Below are 18986 nucleotides of genomic sequence, written 5' to 3' on the forward strand. Positions count from 1 at the left end.
GGGGAGAAACAAAAGGGGATGAGATTCTTAAATCTGCCTCAAAGAGATTCATTAATTCATTCCATCAATGTGTATTCAGTAACTACTATGGGCCAGAGATTGTCCTGGCTCAGTGGGAATGGTAGGACCCTGGAGGTTGCCCACCTTTGATTTTAATGTCCCACCCCACCTATTCTTATCTATGCTAGCACAGAGTCAGAACGGTGACATCTGAAATGTAGGACATCTAAGTCTTTACTCTTTTCCTTCTTACATGGTATTGTTTAATCTCTGAACAAGTTCATTAATACTTTCAGTGGAGGTTTTTTTCCTTCTCTGTCCTTAAAATAAATAAGCAGAGAAAGCACCAGAAATATTTCGTGGGATAGGTCATCATCTTGAGCACCCAGCAAGGTGAGATTTGTTGGTGCTTTGAGGGTTTAGGTTTGCTAGCATATGTTCTCTTGTGCTGTTTATACTCAATTATTTCTTTATTTTTAATTTTTTTTAAGTAAGCTCTACGCCCAACGTGGGGCTTGAACTCATGACCCGGAGATCCAGAGTTGCATGCTCTACCACTGAGCCAGCCAGGTGCCCCCATACTTGATTATTTCTAATAGTAATGGGAATGGTTGAGACAGATAAAGTCTTTCACTTTGAATTTAATGCGGAGCAAAACGTTGACCAGAATTTTTCGTTATAAACGTTTTAAGGGATATATTTCTAAACAAAGAGATACATATAAGGTGAGAAGTGTGCCAGAGAAGGAAGCAAGAGTGAAGGGTCACATAAGCCCCATCCTGTGCCACCTGCCTTCACAGGAGGCAACTTGGCTCCATCAGTACCTCTATGTAAGCAGACCCTCGAGGAGCAAGCTCCCAACAGCTGTCTCTTAGGTTCTTGATCAAGAACTGAAGCATAACAGACTGGTATTTGTACCTCATAACCCTTCAGTGACGGCCCCACTAACACCACGGGACGCATGGATGGCACAACATCGTAAGGAGGAATGTGCTCCGTCTGAAAAAGATGATTTGACATGCATGACAAGGTGAGGCTAAGCACACCTCCTCAACAGCCACAGAATTCATAGTTCTCAGGTCAAACGAGAAATGATTACCACAGGTCCCCACCAAGGAGGCTCATCCCTTATTTTGTAGCCATTTGGGTCACTGAAATGGAGCATTGCAGGCATGTATGGATAGAAACCTTAACAGTAGATTTAAAAAGGAAACACAACTTACCACTTTTTGCTTCTGTTTTGCTAAAAGACAACAATGAGAGCCATATCAAAATATGTAATCTCTGTAAATGATAGTACATGATTTTAAAAGATGGAAGAATGTACCGATTTGTCCCTATAATTCTCATCATCTCACAATTACCCACTCTGCAGAACACTACTCTATTATTTCATTCTGGACAAGACAATTTTGAAGAAAAATGACAGAAAAATGGAAAAAAAAAAAAAAAACCCAGACAGTTTCCTCCTTGTACGAATGACCTTATATCCTGATTTCATGATGGGTGTGGAGGGTGCGCTTCATAACAACACCGGAAGTTCTGGGCCAGCCATGGGCCATAGGATGTTCCCTGCTGGACACAGCATACAGTGTAGCTGAGAACAACGTGGACAAATAAAATTTCATAAAAAGGAACTAAGAATAACAATTTGGGTAAAAATGATCCTCACCTCAATCACTAGTTAGTTTTGGATTTGTAATTTTGATGAACCATGAGAAAGTTTTGCAGTCCTTTATGTGTTCGTAAGTTTTCTGCCTACTTTCCAGGACATTGACACATTTTTCCTACTATGTTGTTGTTAATTTCAAATAAATTTATAACTGGTTATTCCTGTTCTTTGTTTGCAATAGTGCAAAGCTACAATGACCTAAATGTCCAATAAATGGGGATGAGGCAAAATATTTCGATATCTGATTAAACTGGTTTTGTGGTCATCCAAGTAGGTCCAGTCCATTTGGGGGCAACTCAGAGACCTAGTTCGGTTCAGAGACCAGGAGATCAGGAAGAATCCACACCAACAAGAACCCAGTACTCAGAACTATCCCAGAACCAATCACGTTTACTGCAGTTATGGTAGTCCAGGATAGACCTTGGACTTGTCCTTCTGAGTTGGTAATACAGGATGCCTTAATCAGCATCAATTCTGGGCCAGCACAAGTTAGACTACAGGAGTCAGAGAATGTGGTAGAAGAAAAATTCCTGCTTGAATACCTCCATAATTACCAAATATATAATAACTCCTGATTGGACCACCACTATCCCTTCATTTCCATTATCTGCTCTCCAAATAGAAATGAGGTCATCCAGGCCCATTCTCTGTTTCAACCCTCCCAATCTCCACAGCCCAGGCTGCACCATCCTAAGTTCCCCATGGAGACTGGAACAGAGCATTTTCTTGAGAGTCTACAACTTTTTTTTCTTTTTAATTGGCCTTCACCATCTTAAAGTCTGTTGGTTTCTTGGGTGGAATAATGAACTTGCTTCAGATTGAAATGCACAATGGACAGTTACTGGCTCTGGGGAGTAAATAAGATTTTTCAAAATTAGATTATAATGCTCTGAGTTTTTAGTATTAATAAGTACCCTTTAAATAGAATCAAATTACTATAGAAAGCAAATGAGCAATGAAATATTAAGTAGAAGAATCTCTTAAATCAAGGCTTTAAATTGTTTCCAAATTAGTAAAAATACTTTCTGTATGTTCAAATAGTAAGAAAGAAAAACATTCCATTAAAAACAGTTAAACTAAAACCCTCACCTGTTGATGTGGGTGTTGCTCGAAATGTCCCTGATACCATTTCTCCAAGACTTGAAGAAGAGTTTCCACTGGATTTCCTAGGATATAGAAAAGGAACTTAGGACTCATTCCCCAGATTCCTTGCAAATAGAACTTAAGAGTACAAAGCTTTCTTTGGCCTAAATCCTACTGAATAATTCAAAACACATAAAATCCTGCTTTGGAGAAGAACTTCAAGATTCTGTCCAAATGTTTTCTTTGACCTATTATTTCTCAGAGAAGGTGGGGAACTAACTGGGACCTGGAAATACTTTGCAAAAGTATCTCTCCTAGTCATTCAATGCAGAAATTAGGCAGAAAAATCAAGGACAGAACCACTCTTGTGAACTGATGCTTAACTAATACCAGTCACCAGTTGGATGCATCAGTTGGATATCAAACATAGCTCAAAACAAGCTGTAAGAGCTAGAAGAAGCATTTTTTTTTAAAGATTTTATTTATTTATTAGAGAGAGAGAGAGAGCACATGAGGGGGGAGGGTCAGAGGGAGAAGCAGACTCCCTGCAGAGCAGGGAGCCCGATGTGGGACTCGATCCCGGGACTCCAGGATCATGACCTGAGCCGAAGGCAGTTGCTCAACCAACTGAGCCACCCAGGCGCCCGAAACATTTCTTTTTAAAAAGTGATTATATGATGGGGTGCCTGGGTGGCTCAGTTGGTTAAGTGTCTGCCTTCTGCTCAGATCATGATCCCAGGATCCTGGGATCGAGCCTCAAGCCGGGCTCCCTGCTCGGTGGGGAGCCTGCTTCTCCCTCTCCCTCTGCCTGCCACTCCCCTTGCTTGTGCTCACTCTTTATCTCTGTCAAATAAATAAAATCTTTTTTAAAAAAGTGATTATATGGGAGTCAAAATTAAGAGAAGAGGGTAATAATATAATAATATTATTTGTGACCTAGAATGGAAGATTTTTCCATTGGTCTCCTCACGTGGCTTTGGAAGCTTCCCAGGAGCCCACAGAGGCCCTTGGGAACCCACCTTCCTATTTCTCCAGTGTTCTTCCCTCTCAGTGCTTGAGAGTATCGTCCCTAGGTCAGAACAATCCCAATTCTCATCCTGGCTTTGCCATTTACTAGTTACAGGATCTTGGCATATTATATTTCATGTCTTTGAGCCTCAGTTTCCCTATCTATAGAAGAGGTTACACCTCATAGGGTTGGTATAAAGAAAGTGAGCTCTTGGTTTTACTCTTTTCGTTCAAAAGTACATAATAACATTATTGTTTTTAAAGATTTTATTCATTTATTTTAGAGAGAGAGAGAGTGGGAGCAGGGGTAGGAGCAGAGGGAGAGAGGGGATCTCAAGCAGGCTCCAACAAGAGGTCGATCTCACAATCTCAAGATCATCACCTGAGCTGAAATCAAGAGTCGGACACTTAACTGACTGAGCCACCCAGGGTCCCCAGTACATAATAACATTATGAAATAATAATAATAAAATAACAACTTTGGAAATGATAATAATACATTTATTATTTCATTCAACAAATATTTATTGAGTATCCACTGTTCTAGAAACTAGGAATACAACAGTAGGGGGAAAAGACAAAATCCCTTCCTCACAGAGAGAGATTTTAGCAGGAGATATCACTATCAAACAGATGAACAGGTAAATACATAGTATTTCTGATAGTAATAAGTGCAATGGAGGAAACTAAGTCAGGAGAGGGACAGGAAATAAAGGAAGGGAAGTGGGTACAATTTTAAAGATGGTGGCCGGAAAGGGGTCAGTGAAAAGGTGATATTTAACAAAGATCTGAAGCAGATGAAGGAGTGAGCTGGTGGAAATATGAAGAAAAGGGCTCCAGTAAGAAGAAGTGCAAAGGTCCTGAGGTAGGAACATATGTTCCTGATTTGTTTAAGGAGCAGCAAGGGATAAACAGTCAAGAGGAGGAAATAAGAAGAATTAATAATCAATAATATTATAGGCATGTTAGATACTAAAAAAGATTTATAATTAAAAGTTGGGCGGGGCACCTGAGTGGATCAGTCGGTTCAGCGTCTCTTGATCTCAGCTCAGGTCTTGATCTCAGGGTCATGAGTTCAAGCCCCGCTTTGGGCTCCATGATGGGCATGGAGCCTACTTAAAAAAAATTAAAAATTAAAATTAAAAAAAGTGGGGCTAACTATACTTTTGGGATATCTTATCACTGTTTAAGAAGTTCCCATTGAGACAAAGGCAAAAGGACTCCTAAAGAACAGAGGAGCTTCTGAAGCAGAAAAGGATCCAACAGAAAAAGTTGAGAATCAAGAGAAAGAACTGCTTCTATTTTAGGTCTTTCAAAAAATGATAATATATATCAAATTCATGCTTCAGTGTAGGTTCACAATATACACAGGCTCAGTATGATTCTGATTTCTCTTTTCTCAGGCTTTGCGTGTATCCCTGGGACCTACGAATACCTGCACTGAGATTTCTGTGGCTGTTTCATTAGTTCACTAGAGGTTGATTCATCCCAAGTTAGACGGTGTCTCCATCCCATTACCAAGAGATGGCAGATGTCCTGGGTGGAGAAAGGTGTTTCTAGAGCCGGACGGTGGCACATGTACCGTTGCATTCCACGCCCACTTGAAAGGGGGTCTCTGAGAGTTAACCAGGAAGGGCCCTGATGGCGGGTCAGGCCAGGTTCCCACCTGTACTGAGAAAGAAGGCCTCATATGACTCGTGGAGGAGAGCTTAATTTCCAAGGAAGGTTTGCTGAGGCCACAGAAAAGTCTCCACTGTGGAATTTGTGTTGATGTCCGTGATGTGAGGCTCAAGCATGCAGTGGGGAGAGTGAACTCTCTGAAACCCCTCTGTGTCAATTTCAGAAACGCCTCATACACAGACAAGCACATTTTACTCCAAAAGCATACATTTTTAACCTAATAAGCAAACTGGAAAACATCATCTTATTTTTCTACCCATCTCCCCAAATAAGTTTATAGAAACAAAGGAGCCTTACCCTCCGTGAAAACGTCCCCTTTTTTGTTCTTGCTGAATCCGTATGTTCTCCAGTCTAAGCGGACTTGGGATGAAGCCAATCTCACAGCCCTCTTTCACCAGCCTTCCTATCCACCAATCATTGTTATATTTCTGGAATGCAGATATAAAACTGCTATCAGTAGTAATTCACTTATCTTCACATCCCATTAATTAATTTCTGAGGACCAGAAGAACCAAATACTGTTTAAATTATACTCGATTGCATATAAACCCTATTTATATTATATCATACTATGTTATATGTATCTAAGCGTCCACAGACTAAAGCCAAAGTCTGCAAATTTTTTACCTAAAGGCCCAGATAGTAAATATTTTAGGTTTCGCAGGGCTCGTGGTCTCCGTTGCAACTTCTTACATCTGCTATTGTCACATGCACGTGGCCATAGACAATACATAAAAAAGTGAGCATGGCTCTGTTTCAGTTAGCCTTTTCTTTCTAAAAAAAGACTGCAGACTGGAATCAGCCTGCACACCACAGTTTGCCAATTCCTGGACTAAAGTTGGGTCCTAACCTTTGGATTCCTTTGGTCCTTGTCAAGAAGCCCTAACCAATTCTTAAGAAATAGATTTTAGAGGGAAAACTATGCATCAATGTAACTGGAACCCTGGAGAACAAGACAGACAAATCTGAGATGAAATACATTCAACTGTCAGTTATTTGTCAAAAGCTTTCCGGTAAAGATTCCATGATATTGTCTGTAATCTACTCTCACTGGAGAATTGTAATCTTCCAAATATAGGTTTACAAATTCAGATCCATCTCATTACCTGATGAAAAAGAAGCCTACTCTTACAAAGGTTAAGCATATTGTATATATGTGGAATTTTTGAAATAATCTCCAAATGGCCTGAAGTCCAATAGGAACACCAGGATTTCCATTTACATAAAGTTCCATGACATGTAAAATCAGAAAATAAATCCATGCAAAGGCTTCAGCCAGTATGGGGTAAGACTCTGTGAACATGATCCTATTCAGTGGGTGAGCAAAATACATTTGTAATTACAGATTTGCTGAAGCCTAATCAGAAGGCATATTTAATCCAAGCCACCTTTCTCAAGGGAAGGTTTCAGGTAGGTGATTTTTAGAAAGCAGGTATCAGTCCTATTGTTTACATCCTCCAGAGATGATGCCAAAAACTTTGTCTTCATCAGTGTTAGGCAAGGTAACTCTCTCTCATTGATCCAAGAAGTATCTGGATTTTTTTTCCGAAATGAAGAACTATATGTAGTATACTTTGTCTAGCTCAGAGAAAAGTGAAATTTATATGTATACGACACTGACACATTGTGAAGGAGAAATGGTTTCATTAACTCACTGCAGCATGAAATTCTGCATAGCTGTGAGTAATTCTCAGCATCAGCCTCACACTCAAAAGCAAAACGATATGGCTTAGGGATTTGGCCTTTATTATGCACACAGCTCCTGCATGAGGCATGCATGGCACATAGTATGAGACTGCACTTCAGGAATGTGGGTTGAGGGGGACACATGGGTGGCTCAGCCCATTAAGCGTCTGCCTTTGGCTCAGGTCATGATCCCAGGGTCCTGGGATTGAGTCCTACGTCGGGCTCCCTGCTCGGCAGGGAGCCTGCCTCTCCCTCTCCCTCCGCCTGCCGCTCCCCCTGCTTCCCCTGCTTGTGCTCGCTCTCTCTGAAAAATAAATAAATAAAATCTTAAAAAAAAAAAAAAAAGAAATGTGAGTTGACCTAATATAAAATCTTGAACAATCGAAGTCTTGATTTTTCCCATCTTCCCATCCTGTATTTCAGGATAACAGGCCTGAAATAACAGGCCTGTTTATTTTGGAATCAATAAAAGGCAAGGAGGCCCTTTTAGAATCTTTGGTGCACAGGTCTGGAATGTAAATCTTCTTGTGGTGGGAACAAAGCAGACTATGAGTCAGAGTGTCCTAGGGTTTAAGTTACTTCCTGAACCGTAAGTTAGCCCGCTGGAACACTAATTTATTAAACGGTACCCAAGTGACCTTAAAGGGCTTCCAGAAATGGTTCATGGCAACTTCCCAATCTTTTAGCTTCGTTGTAGGAAGCAGCTAAAGCTCAGTGAGAATCTGGCTCAATGGAAATGACAGTTCTCTGACTACCCCAGTAGGAAGTTGCCACATAGATTCAAGAGCTTCACACGCTCATCATTTGGTGAATGTGATAAGCAGACCTGCAGCTTTTCTCCGAGTTTAAGCTTCTCATTACTGAAAAAGTGCTTAAAGCCGTGCATAAGAGATGGCCGTCTAGATGAGAGAGGAGAGGAGAGGCGACAGCTTGATTACAGAAATGTGTTCATCTGCGCGGATGCTCCAGAAATGCATGCGAGGGGTTCTGGGAAGGTCACCTTAGTGTTGTTCCAATCCTTCTCATTCTCATTTCCCGAACATGATTAGCACTTTCTCTAAGATGTTTTCTTATCGGATATTTCAAGATCTGAAAACAAGTGGCTCTAATCCACGTAGAATTACCAGCTCAATACCATACGTCAAACTGCCCGTCTGACAAGAAAGTCACTGATCGAGGAACATATAAATCAAAAAAGCAACCAACAGGACAAACTGAGAATACCAATGGAATGGAGGAAAGCATTAACATACAGCAAGGTTGGAATGTGGGTGTGAGTGGGTGTGCATAAAATCTGTGAGAACTTCTCTTACCTTTTAGAGTTCTGCTTCTCCTTGGAAACAATGGGTGTTAGCAACTAATGAATAAGGTTTGGTCATTTTTGATGGAAATGGTGAGACAATCCACTTAACCACTTGGATGCTGGGGCACATGGTTCAGGCTTGGGGTCCTTGCTTACCAGGCAAATGTGGATATCCTCACCTCATACACCTTGAGGACATGGAAATCAAGTCTTTGCTACCCCAGCTTCCTGTTAGCAAGGCTCTGAACCATGTGTGTCTGCACCCATCCTCTCCCAGCATGTTACAATGAGTAAGTGGTCCCCCCCTATCAAAAATCTTACCCCCCACCAACTTGGGGGTCTGGATCCCACCCTTCTTGCCTACTCAAAAACTGTACTCCTCTGCCTATCTTTCCTTTCCCATCAACCTCTCCCTCTCTCTGTTAATATCAGCATGTGCAGGTGCTCCAGGAGCTCCCATCTCGAAAGATAACTTTTGACTTCACATCCTCCTCAGTATACTACCTGGTCAGTGTCAACTTCCTTGAAAGTATGCTCTACGCTAGCTAAACATACTTCCTAACTCCCCTTCTCTCCTCATCCCCCTTCTTTGGCTTCCAGACAATCGTCCCAATGACTTCCGTGCTGCTGACCACCATGTTGCCAACCCAACGTCCATTCCTCACTCCTCATCTTAGGGTACATGTCATAGCATTCACCACAGCATTCACTTCCTCCTTTGGGACACACTCCTCTCTTGATGCCCATGCATCACCCTGTCCTGGTTTTCCTCCTGTATGTCAGGCTTCTCCTGTTCCATTTCCTCATTTGTTGAGTCATTTCACGTAGCCCACCTCTGCAGGATGGAATTCCTTTGGGTTTGATGTCGGGCTGCCTTCTCTTCTCCTTCTACTCCCTCTTTAGGTGACTTCGATCATTAACACAGCTTTAAATGCCACACATAAACTAATGACCTAAAATGACATCTTTGGCCAACCCTTTCCTCGAAGTTCCAGATTCTTATATCTAACTTCTACTTGATATGTCCTTTGAGATGTCCCCTCCCCATCTGTCCTTTCCCCACCTTAGTCTTCTCCATCCCCATTGCTCAATTCACAAACCTTGATTTCCTTGATCATGCGTGATTTCTCCCTCATTCTTAGTTTCTTCACCTGGTCCATCACCACCACTCTTCACTGAATGTCTGCAAAAGATCTCAAATCTGCCTACTTCTTTCCATCTCACTGCTGCCATGCTGGCTCGGTTCTGTTAGAATGGTTCTAATGGTCTCCCTGATTCCATACTTATCCCACCCCAATCCATGGTCTCCACAACAATCAGAGTAGCCTTTAAAAAAATAATAAATTCATCCCACTCCTTTGCTTTTAAAGTCTTCAATGGCTTCTTATTGCACTCAGAATAAAATCTAAAGTCTCATCATCATTTTAAGGTCCTCTTTGACCTGTGCCCTGCTTACTTCTATGACTGTCTCCTGCTACTAGGTCCCTGGCTCACTGCATTACAGCCATATGGCTTTCTTCTAGTTAACTGATTGTGCCAGGCTTTTCTCCTACCGCAGGGCCTTTGCACATGGTGTTTCCGCTCCCTAGAAGACCTCCTCTTGCTCTTTTTAAGGTTGGCTCCTCTTCATCTTTCAAGTGTCTACTTAAAGGTCACATTGTCCAAAAGGCCTTGTCTGATCACCCCTGTATTTAAAAGTATATATAACACCCTCATCCCTATGTTTTTTTTTTTTTCCTCATCCCTATGTTTTAAATTTTTTAACATCTGCTTCATTTTCCCCCCCAAAGCGTTCACAATTTGGAATTATTTATTTGTTCATGATCTGTCTCCCCACTAGAATTTCAGCCCATGAAGGGAGGGAACCTGTCTTTATTGATAGCTATCAGACAACATCTGCCAGGGCCTGGCACACACTTGAACACAAATGTTCAAGAACTGTATCTTGAATGAATACCTGAACAAAGGAACAAATGTAGATAGAGCCTCACCCAGCTCACATGGGCACAAGGCAAAGACAGACATCTGTGGACATCCAGATGTTTGACCTACTTGCTATCAAGTGGTTGAAGTGTTAAAACTATGTATATGTCTCGGTGTCACCACTGCCATTGTAGAATGCAGAGCTTCAAAGACAACGATTTGCAAAATTGTTACATATTTACCACGTGCATCTCATTTTAGACTGGGGGTATGTGCAGGTATTTCAGCAATGTGGAGTGATTTTTTTTTTTTTTAAGATTTTATTTGTCAGAGAAAGAGAGCACAAGCAGGGGAAGCAGGGGGAGCGGCAGGCGGAGGGAGAGGGAGAAGCAGGCTCCCCGTTGAGTGGGGAGCCTGATGAGGGGCCCGATCCCAGGACCCCGGATCATGACCTGAGCCGAAGGCAGACGCTTAACGACTGAGCCACCCAGGTGCCCCTGAGTGATGGGTTTTTATTGACCACACTGCCTCCAGTTTCACTTTACTGTCCCACTCTCTTTTTTAGAGGGGCATGAGGGCTTGCCTACTTTGCCAGTGTATGCCACCAGCCCCGTCGGGAAGTTCCTTGCAGAACAAGGCAGGCAAGACTGCTCCTGACCCGGCCTAATCCTTGTGTCCGTCTTCCAGATGCCGTCCCTCCCCTCTACTCCAGCCCTTCACTCAATCTGCGATCCTTCCAATATATTTCACTGGGTTCAACAGCTCAGCATGGACAACATGCTGCAATCTTTCCTATCTTCAAAAAATAAAAAAGCAAAGAAACATTTAAAAACACTCCCTCGATTCTATACTACCTTTTTCTGGCTACAATGCATTCTCCTTTTCAACTCAACGCTTTTAGGAAGAGCAAATTGCAATTCCTCTCCTCTGGCCTCCAGGTTATGTGGGTAAAGGCCTGTTAAGTGTCTTGACGGGGCTTTCACAGCACCCCAGACACAGTGTACCTAAAAGCCAATTCACAACCACATCCATCTTGCAGCAAGGCTTCTCCCCTCCCTGCCCTCTTCATCCTCCCACCCGCTCATCCCCAGAGTGCCCCCCTGCCTTCTTTATTTTAAAAGCTGACACCACCCTCTACCCTTTCTAGTGAGCTGTAAACCTGGCCTTTCTCTATCCTTCCTTTCTCTCTATGTCACTTTCTCCACTAGCGCCGCCCATGTGAAATCTCCCAGTCCTGTCTGTCTGCCTCTTCACTCTCCCTCCAAGCTGATCCCTCTCTCCAGCCCCTCTGCTGCAATCTCGGTCCAGCCTCTGCAACACTCCCTCGATCATCAGAGTTAGTATGCTAAGACACAAGGCTGGTGGCACCTGTCTAGTATTTAAAATTCCTCTCCAGCCCACTGCCTGGTGACAAAGTCCAGGCTTCTTGTCAGGGCCAAAGAGGTCCTCTCTTATCAGGCCCCTGCCTCTGTGACCCGGCCCATCCCCCGGACCACTCCCTACCTCCCACCCTCCAGCCAGGCTGCACTGCTCCTGGCTGTTCCTTCCACTTGATCCACCCCCACACCCAGCCCCCTGAACTCCCTCAGGCTTCACCATTTCTGTAGAGCTCCCAGCCCCCTGACCCTCCTTTCCCCAGCCACGTGGTCCCTCCTGCTCTTTCTTCAGGTTCCCACAACAACTATTCAATTTTTCTACAATAGAACTTGTCATCCAGGGCAGAAACTAGGCACCTGCCAGTGTTTCCCCCCAGACTCAGAGGTCCCGGGCAGCGGGGACAGTGTGCCTTCATCTCTATCTCTCGATGCCCAGCACAATGTCTGAGATGAAGTAGGATTTCAATTTAGGTTGACTAAATGGAAGTTTTTGATGTCATCATTCCACCTTTCAAGTTGCAAGGCCTCAGGTCCTCCCTGTACCTCTCGATCCCTTAAGCTTTCTGTTTTCCAAAGTCCTCTGCCCTCTTCTTAGCTTTAACACTTTAATTATTAATTATACTCTCTAGTGTTGGTTGCAAGGTCAAGGTCCACAGGATTACAGCAGAGATATTTATAACTACAATATCGCTTGTAAATGGTCCCTCACGGGAAGGTGCCATGCCACCAAACTCATGTTTCCCTAAGTTGGATCCGCAGACCTGTGGCTCTGCAGTCGTACAAGGTGATTAAAAGGTGACCAGGGGACCACAGGTCTGTCCCCTGAATCCACCCTATGATGACGGTGATCCAATGTTTTAAATGTGTGATCATGCAAGCAATGATCTCAGTCTTCTAAATCTCAGTGAGAATCAATGGATTTGGAAAGCCCAGCAAATTAAATGAGGTAACACACTGACAGCTCCTCAGGGCTCCTCTTGGTTCAGTTTGGTTCAGAGCCAATCCCGGCTCTCGCCTTATGGCAGATTAAGGGATGCAGAGAGTCCTACATTTACCTCTTTAATGTGGAGAAAGTCCTTGGCATCAAAGGAAATGGCCGTGCTCGGAACAGGCACATCCTCATCCAAGGCACCACAGTAGCTCACGTTCGTCTTCACAGCAAATGCTACAGGCTTGGACTGGGGGCAGAACCATGGCATAAGGATGGAGGAAGAAGACAGAGTGGGATTTTTCATATTAAAAAGTATAATAAGATAATTGATAGCACCAGGCAGGAAGGGGAGACCACTTTCCAAAGAGGTGTCTCAAATGGGTTTCACAGTCCCTGGCAGCATAGAGAAATCTGCATTGATGACTCTAAAAATGATTCAACCCAATCAGCCTAACCATTTTCCCCCTCCTGTGCTACTTTCCAACATCCCAAACAAAGAATCCTACCCTACAGTGCTGGGGAGGGATGCAAAGACAAGAGGGAGTTATCTGCTTTGCCCTCTGCTCCTAAAACTTATGTTTGCTATTTTAAATGATGATAGGTGCCCTTGGGATACAGGAAATGTGTGCTAAGTCTTAAATTAAAAGGTGGTGGTGGGAGTAAAATAAATATTTTTTGAAATAGCCTCAGATCTGTAAACCTGTGGAATCCCACTCAGTAGAATGAATACCTTGTCCTGCCAGGAAAAAGAAAAGCCACTTAAGGGTAGACCAGAAGGACGAGCACCGTCTTCTCCCTAAGTAACAAAAGCTGGTTCTGAAACTCTTTTTAGGCAAATTCCTCCTCAGCAAAGTGCTCTTGGGCGGTTGCAGCCTCGCAGAAGCTAAGCAAACCAGCAGCCTAAGCTAACAGTGCTGCTGGCTGCCATTTGGGTGACCACAAAGGCCACAAAACACTCTAAAAGAAAACTAAAACAAAAATTAGCCACAAGTGAGAACACAAGGTTCCTGCAATCCTGGGCTGCTCTGTTAGTGGCTCATTTATTCGTGCTGAGAACATGACCAGGGAGCAAGAGTTGAGGCAAGACCCCAGTTAGATTAGAGTCTTACCCATGTCCCTTCACAGGCACTGCCCCAAACCCCCTTCAGCCAACCAGACACAGATAACATGTGTCACAGCAAAGGAAGACGCCTCATTATCGACATCGTTCCCCTCTTACTGCTCTTAAAGAGTTTACTGTAAAAACAGAAAAAGGAAGGAATTCATATTATTTGAACTTCAGTTTTTTGTCTAAAAGTTAAAAAGACTGGATCAATATGCCTTAGGAGTCATCATGGAGGGTAAAGAAGAGAGGCTGGCCACAATCCCCGTCTTATATTTTGCATAAAACTTCATTTGATAGAAGGAGTCTATGCTAAAACAAACAAACTAACTAAAAACAGTTTGAAAGGCATAGAATAGGAGATCTCTAGTGACTCTTCTAGTTCTAAGATTCAAAAATGCAGTTTGCTCCCTATTGCCCGCTCTGTAGGTACAGAGATCCCCAGGTGGGGGCTTTCCCTCTGTGGAATATCTAAAGTTCTGTTTTGGCAACACCTCTGATTGCTCAAATTTGCCGAAATGCTAATAGTTGTTCACAGCTCCAAACCGCATGCTGAACTTGAGGTAGGAGACTGAAACCAAGAGGGGAGCAGTAGAGAGACCCCCGAAACAACAGTGCATGAGCAGCCCGAAATGAAGGCTGATGGCACAGAGAATGAGGGGTAAGCAATGGGCAGCACAACCTGCACCTTAGAAGGCTCTCTGCCAACACTGGCAGTGGCAAGCTTAATATTAGCCACAACTGTGAAGTAGGAAAAAGAAAGGCCAGTTAAGGGTAGACCAGAAGGACGAGCACCATCTTCTCCCTAAGTAACAAAAGCTGGTTCTGAAACTCTTTTTATAATTCACCACCAAAGCTAACACAAAGGGTGAGGGGTCAGGGTCTCAGGAAATGGCCCCCCTGGGAATGGTATGAACCTCTCTTGGGGGGTGAATGGGTCAGGGAGCCTTACAATCTGGTACCTTATCAGGATGATCATTAAATGACTGTTCCAGAGGAATCTGAGGCAGGGGCTGGGCAGCTGATACCTGTTGAGCAACATGCCACCGTGGAATCAAAGAGGGGCAAGAAAATCACCTTTGCTCTCTCAAGCTGGATAGCGGCTTGTTGTTCTCTCTCCTGCCGAATTGCTTCCCGATCCTCTTCCAAGGAGACATCGGAGTCAGACGGCCTGCTCGTGTAGGAATCCGCTGAGCCCTGGAAAGGACAACCCAGAGGGGTTTAAATGAGGTGATGTGGAGCTTCTTCAACTGTCACATCCATAAAGCATCCTGGAGCGAGTTGTCTTCATTTGTGTAGGGTTTAGTGCACGCACTCTGCACCCATGTTGCAGATGTAGGTTCAGACGGCAGGATATAGTTAATTATCTTAGTAATTCAGAAGGAAGAATGTTGTGAAGGAAGATATTTTGACTAGATCAAGCGCTAGGAAGTGAACTACAATGAAAATTATGTGATATTCAGCTCCAGTTTTAACCGATTTATCTAAGATTTCCATACAGCAAAGCAGAATCCTGCATTAGTAAATGAGTTTCCAGTTCTAGTATCCACACCATTGAACTCTTTCACTATTAAAGCTTCAGTCATTGGGACGCCTGGGTGGCTCAGTCAGTTAAGCGTCCAATTCTTGATTTTGGCTCACGTCATTGATCTCAGGGTTGTGAGATCGAGCCCCACGTCGGGCTCCATGTTGGGTGTGGAGCCTGCTTAATAATCTCTGTCTCCCTCTTCCTCTGCCCCTCCGCCCCTCTCTCCCTCTCAAAACAAAACAAAACTTCAGTCATTGTCCTACAATAGCCATACCTGGTCACTATGGCTACCAAGCCATGAACCTTAAAGATGAAAACAAGGATGTCCTCAACAGAAGCACACATCTAGGAAGGCTATTTGAACAACACTGAAATCCAGCCTGACAGATGTGGCCAAGGTACTGGGGGCGCCCAGCATCACTCGGTATTCATGGTGTAAGAAGAGATGAAAACTACAGGAGCTAGTTAAAAAGTTAAAAAAAATTCCTTTTAAGTTTGCCTTCTGGTTGCTAAAGGAACGTCACCCTTACGATATCCTCAAGCTGGCATTACAAGTTGATATTTGCATAGATGATGACATTTACACAGCAGCATTATTGATAGAACTGATGTATTTGGCATGTTTCATAAGTCACGCACAGATTTTGAAAAGCATAGACCTATCCATATAGCTGAGAATCTGCTATCCACTGCAGAAAAGAACTCTAAGAATGGTTGACTGCTGAAATGGATCCTTTGAAAGTTTTCCTAAACTTAGAAATGTTAGGGTTAGCACAGATTTCCCTGGTGGCCTAGGACAGTAACTCCTGGTGAGAGGTTTTATCAGAACACCCAATAGAACCCTGGTTCTTAATTCTGCTTCTGCAACTTACTTTAGAAAACTGTATGCAAGTTACTTCGGCCACTCCAGACTCAGTCTCTTCATGTGCACAACGGGGACACCACTTACTTCAAAGAATAACGAACAGCTAATTGACTTAGCCTTCACTATCATACCAACACAAGAACTAGCTGCTTTGCACACCTCATCTCTGAATCCTTGTAACAGTGTAGAAGCTTCGATTCAAACTTGGGCAGTTGAACTTTAGAACCAGCAGTTTGAAACCCTACACTGAGCTGCACCTGATATTAAAATATTTACTCCAGGGGGCGCCTGGGTGGCTCAGCCGGTTAAGCGGCTGCCTCCGGCTCAGGTCATGATCCCAGGGTCCTGGGATCGAGCCCCACATCGGGATCCCTGCTCAGCGGGGAGCCTGCTTCTCCCTCTCCCTCTGCCTGTCTCTCTGCCTACTTGTTCTCTCTCTCTCTGTCAGATAAATAAATAAAATCTTAAAAAAAAAAAAATTTACTCCAGGATCTGGCACATGGCAGGTACATAATAAATGGCCATTCTCATCCCTGTTTCCTAGTCCGGAGAGCTCTACATTGATTTTTTTAAAAAATTAACAGACTCTAATCATTTTTTCAACTCACTTATATATGCACAATAGCCCATCTCAAAAAGTATTCATTTTTCTTATTATATTTGTTGCCAAGAAAACACTGTTTTTTTCCCAGCTTTACTGAGATATAATTGACATATAACAACATGTAAGTTTGGGGTGTAAAATTTGTTGATTTGATGCACTTATATATTGCAAAATGATTACACTATAAGTGTGATAACCACAATGTGCCCAAATCCATGCACTTAATGTAGCACTTTTGAAAGTGCCCTTTATAGAAGAAATGGATTTGTTAAACAAAAATTATAACCAAATTCCTCTGTGCAAAAGTACTGGGGGAAAATCTGGACCTACAAAATGGATCAATGCAAGGTGACTGACTATTCTATAGATCCCTCATTGCTGAAAAAAAAGCTACCTTGAAGTCCTTTTAATGAGTTCTCTTAGAACACAGCTTTTGTCCAAAGTTAGGTATAACTGTAAAAAATCCAGAGTAAGAGAGAAAGGAAACAATGTTTCTAAAATATATACGAGAACAGTTTTGAGTTAGCGTGAGGTGATGCTTTGCGGCAGTATGATGTATGCTGTAGATCATTTTAAGACACTGGACTGGCTGTGTGCCGAGGTCTGGACCGGCACATGATTATGCTGCGTGAAGTCAGCAAGGAGGCACTTGCCATGTTTTGCAAACATGTGCTGGGGAGGCTGGTGACTGTGGTTCAGGAGCAGGCAGGCTGCCTGCTGCAGCGGTGAGGCAAACGACTAAAATAGGCAGTCTACTGTTGACACGAGGAGACAGCTCATTCCCGAAACTACCTTAACGACTTTTCATCCTGGCATTCCATCATCTCTGAGCACACAAGAAGCAAATCAAAGGATTCCTGCAAATGAACTTGATTTTGAAATGTGAACAAGACGGTGGAAATTTCAGAATTACTTATTAAGTTCTACTACTGCCAAGTACACATAAAAGCAGAAGCTTCTGTTTACTTCCCTGTTTCTGAGACTATGGGTAGCGGGAAAGATAAAGCACTAGGATATTCGTTTTCATAATCCCAGGGTTACATCATTTCGACATTTACTCTGGTTTTTCTTCTTCTTTCTTTTTTTCAATGCCATCTACATTGCTTTGAATAGGAAAATCACTGCTGCTGTCTTTCAGGGTCTGGGGAAAACCAAAGTCCACCATCAAGAGCCCAAATTTGGCTCATGGATGTGTTCTGCTGGCTTGGCAAAGAAATGGTTTCTTGTTTTTATTTATTTGTTTTGTTTTGTTTCAACTGGGTGAAAGAGAGTATAGACATAGCCCAGGAGAAAGAAGGAAAAGAAAACAAAAAGGAGTTGAGTGGTGTACAAAGGTTCAGAGAGAAGAACAACAAAGCCACAGGGCAGCAAGAGGAGACTGCCTGGGCCAGACCAGAGGAAGGATCTGGAAGGGAAGGGGCTACCGCAGGCTTGGTAAAACTGAGGGCTGGAGGGGGCGGGCTGCCAGAGAGCTGGTTACACATTTATGACCAGGCACAGGGAACTGGCAAGAAGAGAACAAGGCGGGCTGCCAAGAGGATATAAGTGAACATGTAAAGGTTACTCTCTGGCAAAGGCTGGAACATGCAGCCCCACCAGCTTTCCATCTTCCGGAATTCTATGTCATAAAATGGGCAAACAGCAAGCTAGCCAGCTTATCAGCTGAGCCAAACCTGTGCAAGAGGCATGACAGAGGCTAGCTTCAAAAGTTCCTAAGCAAACACCATGGCAAGTCCCATCTTGGTCTCCAATGAACCAACTAAATCAGGAGAGAAATGGAAGCAACTGCCATAAGTCTCTTCATAAATATAATATATGTATATAGACAGATGTATATGTATATGCTTGGATGTCATTTTTTTTTTAAAGATTTCATTTATTAATTTGAGAGAGAGTGTGTGTGTGAGAGAGAGAGAGAGAGCATGAGAGCGGGTTAAGGGGCAGACAGAGAAGCAGACTCTCCCCTGAGCAGGGAGCCCGATGTGGGGCTCGATCACAGGACTCTGGAATTATGACCTGAGCCCAAGGCAGATGCTTAATCGACCCAGGCATCCCTCAGGGATGTCATTTAAAAGCCAAAACATAATGGATTCTAGTAAACATCAAAAGAGAGAGAGGCACCTGGATGGCTCAGTCGGTTAGGTGGCCGACTCTTGGTTTCAGCTCAGGTCATGATCTGGGGGTTCTGAAATGGAGCCCTGCGTTGGGCTCTGCGCTCAACAGGG

The 18986-nt window shown here is 43.3% G+C and overlaps 1 protein-coding gene across 1 annotated transcript in view; it reads right to left on the bottom strand.

The window, feature by feature from the left end:
• The window catches only part of CACNB4 (calcium voltage-gated channel auxiliary subunit beta 4), a 246542-nt gene that overhangs the window by 39854 nt on the left and 187702 nt on the right, over positions 1-18986 (bottom strand). Inside the window, exons 3-8 of the mRNA XM_054506216.2 lie at positions 14842-14961; positions 12787-12909; positions 5741-5871; positions 2762-2838; positions 1224-1243; positions 919-999 (exon numbers count right to left, since the gene is read on the bottom strand). Of these exons, the coding sequence (XP_054362191.1) occupies positions 919-999; positions 1224-1243; positions 2762-2838; positions 5741-5871; positions 12787-12909; positions 14842-14961 (552 nt within the window). The remainder of the gene's footprint in view (positions 1-918; positions 1000-1223; positions 1244-2761; positions 2839-5740; positions 5872-12786; positions 12910-14841; positions 14962-18986) is intronic.

Source organism: Mirounga angustirostris, unplaced genomic scaffold, assembly GCF_029215605.1.
Source record: "Mirounga angustirostris isolate CCGP_5_RB_7025 unplaced genomic scaffold, mMirAng1.0.hap1 SCAF_3, whole genome shotgun sequence".
In the NCBI taxonomy this organism is placed as follows: Eukaryota; Metazoa; Chordata; class Mammalia; order Carnivora; family Phocidae; genus Mirounga; species Mirounga angustirostris.